At 60.3% G+C, this 4524-nt stretch overlaps 1 protein-coding gene across 1 annotated transcript in view; it reads right to left on the bottom strand.

The window, feature by feature from the left end:
* Window positions 1–305: 305 nt before the first annotated feature.
* MCL1 (MCL1 apoptosis regulator, BCL2 family member) overlaps window positions 306–4524 on the bottom strand; it is a 4764-nt gene continuing 545 nt past the window's right edge. The window contains exons 2-4 of the mRNA XM_042034464.1: window positions 4235–4523; window positions 2307–2554; window positions 306–1790 (exon numbers count right to left, since the gene is read on the bottom strand). Coding sequence (XP_041890398.1) covers window positions 1674–1790; window positions 2307–2554; window positions 4235–4523 — 654 coding nt within the window. The 3' untranslated portion in view covers window positions 306–1673. The remainder of the gene's footprint in view (window positions 1791–2306; window positions 2555–4234; window position 4524) is intronic.

A 4524-nucleotide genomic window follows, 5' to 3' on the forward strand; every position in this document is an offset into this window, starting at 1 on the left:
CCACAGAGAGCACATCCCCATCCCTGGAGCGGGCAAGGAGCACATCCCGAGGACAGGAATGTCCCTGTCCCCAGGGCTGCAGGTGCCCCCGGGGGTGGCACAGCCCAGGCTGTGCAGGCACCGAGCAGGAGACACCTCAGGGGCTCTCCCCACCCACACCCAGGGGAACCCCAGAGGTGACACCACACGCCCCGAGCCCTTTTCCACAGCCCACGGAGGCTTTTCCAGCAATCCAGGCACTGCTGGAGCCCCAGGGGCAGCACAGGAGCTCAGCCCCTCCTTGGGGGACACTTTAGTACCAGAGGAACGAGAACAAAAGACATTTATTGACCAAACTGCAGCTTGTTTTGCACACAAGCAGGGCCTGGCTGTAGCACCATCGCTGAGCTGGGCATGGCTCAGGCTGTGGCTCATGTCCTGGGGACAAGGACGGTCCCCATGAGCCCTGCGAGCCCCCTGGGAGCCCAGGGCCACCCCCGAGGGACCCACACAAGCCAGAGGCGGCCCCAGGACGTTTTACATTCAAACATCAGCTTTGTCCAGCTCATGGCTTGGAGGAGCAAGAGGAAGGGAAGAGGAGGAAGTGGCCAGAGCGACTTCCACAGCTCCCCGCCCCCGCCAGGAGGGCAAGAGCGACCAAAAAAAGGATTAAAACAAACAGAAACATCAGCTGTTGCCAGCCAGCCGTGGTCACACCGAGCCCACGAGGCCGCTGCTGCTCGTCACCCTCCCTGGCTGTGCTGCTCAAGTACTTGAGGGAAAGGCTCGAGTGGAGTCAAGGCAGGAGGAGAGGCTTTGCCACAAAAATGCCACTTCCCGTGAGGAATGAAGCACAGTGCACCCACATTCAGAACAAATTCCTCCTTTTTGTATCGCCAGCTCTGTAAAAATGTATATATTCTACAGATTTATAGATATTTACAGGTTCTCTACATCCTCCCCAGCCCATGGGGGGTTTTTTTACGTACTTACAAAACGCACTCCCCATTTCTCAGCTGTCTTTGTGCAGTCAGGAGAGGCTGGACGGGGCCAGGACACAGCTGGGTGTGACCCCAGCCCCTCCAAGCCCCTGCCCCACGGGGAGGGAAGGGGCTGGGCAGGGCTCCAGGTCCTGCCTGCTGGCACAGCTCTGCCACTGCCAGGGCCCACTAGCAGCACCTGGGGGAAGGTGCAGGCTGGCACAACATTTCCAGCATCCAGTGCTTCTGCTCCAGCAGCAGAGCTGCGAGTTTAGGCAGGGCAGTGGCAGCAGAAGGTGCTATTTCCAGAAAAAACCCCACAACCACAACCCTCAAACATCTGCTCCAGGCTCAGCTGCCTCGCCCAGCCCAGGAGGCCTCAGTCCAGGCAGGAGCTGCTGGAGCTCCCAGATGGTTCCTTCTGGGATCGAAGTGAAGCAAAGTCCACTTGAGCTGCCCAGCACCATCCTCTCGCAGGAAGCAGAGTTAACAACTCTTCCACACTCTGTTCCCAAAGCAATAAATCCTCCATCAGCACCCACAGCCTCGGATCACACCTTCCTCTTCCTCAGGAAAGAGCTGCTCCGGGGATACCTCGATATCCTCCTCAGGTCACTCAAGTCCAGCTTCAGCAGCAGTCCTCGGGGGAGCAGGCAGCTCTGCAGCCCCAGGGAGCCAGTCCTCCCAAAGTCCTGGTCCTGGGCAGCTCCGGCCTCACCGGATCATGTAGGCCAAGCCAGCCCCCAGGCTGGCCACTCCTGCAAACGCCATCAGCACGTTCCGGATGCTGCCCTCCAGGTCCTCCACTCGGAAGAAGTCCACAAAGCCCTCCTTGAAGAGAGAAGGGATGGTCATTGCCCTGCTGGGCACCCCTCGTGGGCAGGAGGGCATGGCAGGGGGGGAACAGCCTGCCTGGCACACCCCACTGCATCCCCCAGCCCCATTCCAGCCTAAAACAGCCCCTGTGCATCCCCCAGCCCCATTTCTGCCCAGAACACCCCGCTGTGCATTCCCCCAGCCCCATTTCTGCCCAGCACATTCCCCCCCCGTGCTCCCCCAGCCCCATTTCAGCCACCACAGCAGCCGTGGGCCAGCTCCAAGTGAGCTTAGCCCTCCCAGGATTGCCCTGGCTTTGGGAATGCTGCCCCCAGGCTGGGCAGGGACACGTTTTTAGTTCAAACCACTTCAGGCAGCTCATGGTGAGTCCCTCCTGAACCCCCACAACCCCCCTGGCTCCAGCCCCGTGGTTTTCCCTGGAAGCTGTGAGTCAGCACTGACACACACAGAAACAGGAAAACGCTGGAATGTTGGGAAAAGCCCAGGAATTCGGGGCAGGCAGTGACTCACCCAGCCCCCCTGGCTCTCGAGCCACTCGCGCTTGGACGAGACCAGGGCGTCCGTGATGATCCCGGCCAGGGAGCTGATGCTCTGCTCCTGCTTGATGCTCTTCAGGTGCTTGGCCACGAAGGCCCCGAAGGAGATGAGGGTCACCACACGGCCCCAGTTGGTCACCCCGTCGCTGAACAAGTGGGCAGTCACCTCCACCACCGACTGCAGGTCCTCCTCTTGCTGGATCTCCAGCTTCCGCAGCATTCCTGGAAGACTCTGGTTTAAGGACAGGGACGTGGTACCGAACACCCCCCAGGAGGGGCAGGGACAGGGTGTGACCCCCCCCCCCATCCCCAGTTGGGGTCTCTACAGCTGCAGGAGCCCAGTGTCAGGGATGGAGAGCAACTCCTGCTTCCTCAGAGGGCTCTGCTGTCCTTCCTCACCTGGGCCAGACAGAAGCCAGCCCCTGACACACTTTTAGTTCCTTCCTCCCCCCGTCTCGAGCACAGCTGTGGTGTCTGAGCACGTCACATGCTGCTGTCTCAAGGCTTCCAAGCCCCAGCACAGCAGAACCAGAGCCTGGGGTGAGCTGAGAGCAAGGACAGCCACGCAGGGCCAGCCAGGCGTGTCCCCGGTTCATTAACACGGGACTAGAGCCTGGGAGAGCAGAATTCCCCAGCTCGACCTCCAGTGCCCTGCTGTGAATAAGCAAACAAGCCAAGCCTTTACGAAACCGAAAGGCGTTGCTTGTTGTTGCTCAAACTTGCAGGAAGCCTTCCCGAGGCAGTTCCTCCTCAGCACTCAGGAAATCACCGTCCTTTACAGGAGCCTCGGCCAGCTCACGTCAGCCTAGACATTCCTCCCCAGAGTCATTCAACAAGCACGTCCGGGAATTGGGACAGAGGAACTGATCCCACTGCCTTTCCCACCGGCACAGCTAAGGATGAAACTGAAGCTCTTTGTGTTCAAAAATCAACAAAAAAAAAAAAAGCGCCAAAAACCCGGCAAGCTGAGAAACTGGCACATCCTCCTGCAAGGAGGAAGGTGTTTCACCACACGGCACCTCAGGAGGAAATGCAGACACTGCCCTGCTGTGCTGGGCTCCATCCTGACCTGGGATCCGACTGCCCAAAGCAGCTCCAACACCAGCCCCAAGCTGGGAGCTCAGCCCCAGACCAGCCTGAGTTTCACAAACCAGGTCAAACCGGTCACTTCTCACTTCCAGTTCATCCCCAGGACACCAGGCCAGGCACTGGGGGTCAACTTCCTATGGCTGCCTCGGGACTCTGCACAAGTGGGTGAAATGCATTAAAACAGATTTCTCAGGGGAGCTGTGGCTGCCCCATCCCTGCAAGTTCCCAAGGCCAGGCTGGACGGGGCTTGGAGCAGCCTGGGACAGCGAAAGGTGTCCCTACCCATGGCAAGGGATGGGACTGGCTGAGTTTTAAGGTCCCTTTCAACACAAACCATGCCATGGTTCTATGAGCACATTGCCCAGGAGACTTCCCCCCACCAAAAATCCCCTTGCACCTAAACTGCGGGGGTGAGGATTCGAAACTCCTGAGCTAACTAATCTTTGGACGCTTGGGATTATTTGCACAGTCACTCCGAGCCAAGGGGGACACGAGGAGGAACCAGGGCTAATCTGTAACCAGATTATCTCCTCTGCACACACCAACAGCGGCTTTTCTCGTCCCAATGGAACAAAGTTCAGTTTCGTTTTTGATCACTTCCCAGATGCTTTATTTAACCCTCTCCGAACCAAGGCCACATCCCATGAATGACCCGGCCGAGAGCGCGGCCACGAGGGCATCACCCCCCGCCCTGCGCGCCCTCCTCAAAGCCCCTCCGGCAACGGGGCCGGGCGGCACCGAGCTCTGGAGATCTCCCCAAAGGAGAGGACGGGGGTCGCGGCCTCCTCCCCGGCGGGTCCGGCTGACACCCACCTTGAAAGGCGAGCTCATGTTTCCGCATGACGCCGTCGCCGATCCTCCGCAGCGTCTCCAGCGCCTTCTCCATCACCGCATCCCCCGCCGCGCCGGGCCGGCCGGGACCACCCAGGAGCCCCGGGAAAAGCTTCTTGGCGCTGGGCTGCGCCTCGCCCGCCACCTCCCGCAGGTAGCGGCTGATGAGCTCCAGCGAGTCCTGCCGGAGCCCGTCGGGGGGCCCCGGGGGGGTCCCGGGCAGGGAGTCGGCGGCGGGGCCGCGCTCGGGCTCGGGCTCGCAGCCGTCCAGC

The sequence above is a fragment of the Corvus kubaryi genome, unplaced genomic scaffold (genome assembly GCF_017639235.1).
Source record: "Corvus kubaryi isolate FWS band 111438036 unplaced genomic scaffold, C.kubaryi_AGA036_p1.0 37373, whole genome shotgun sequence".
Classification (NCBI taxonomy): domain Eukaryota; kingdom Metazoa; phylum Chordata; class Aves; order Passeriformes; family Corvidae; genus Corvus; species Corvus kubaryi.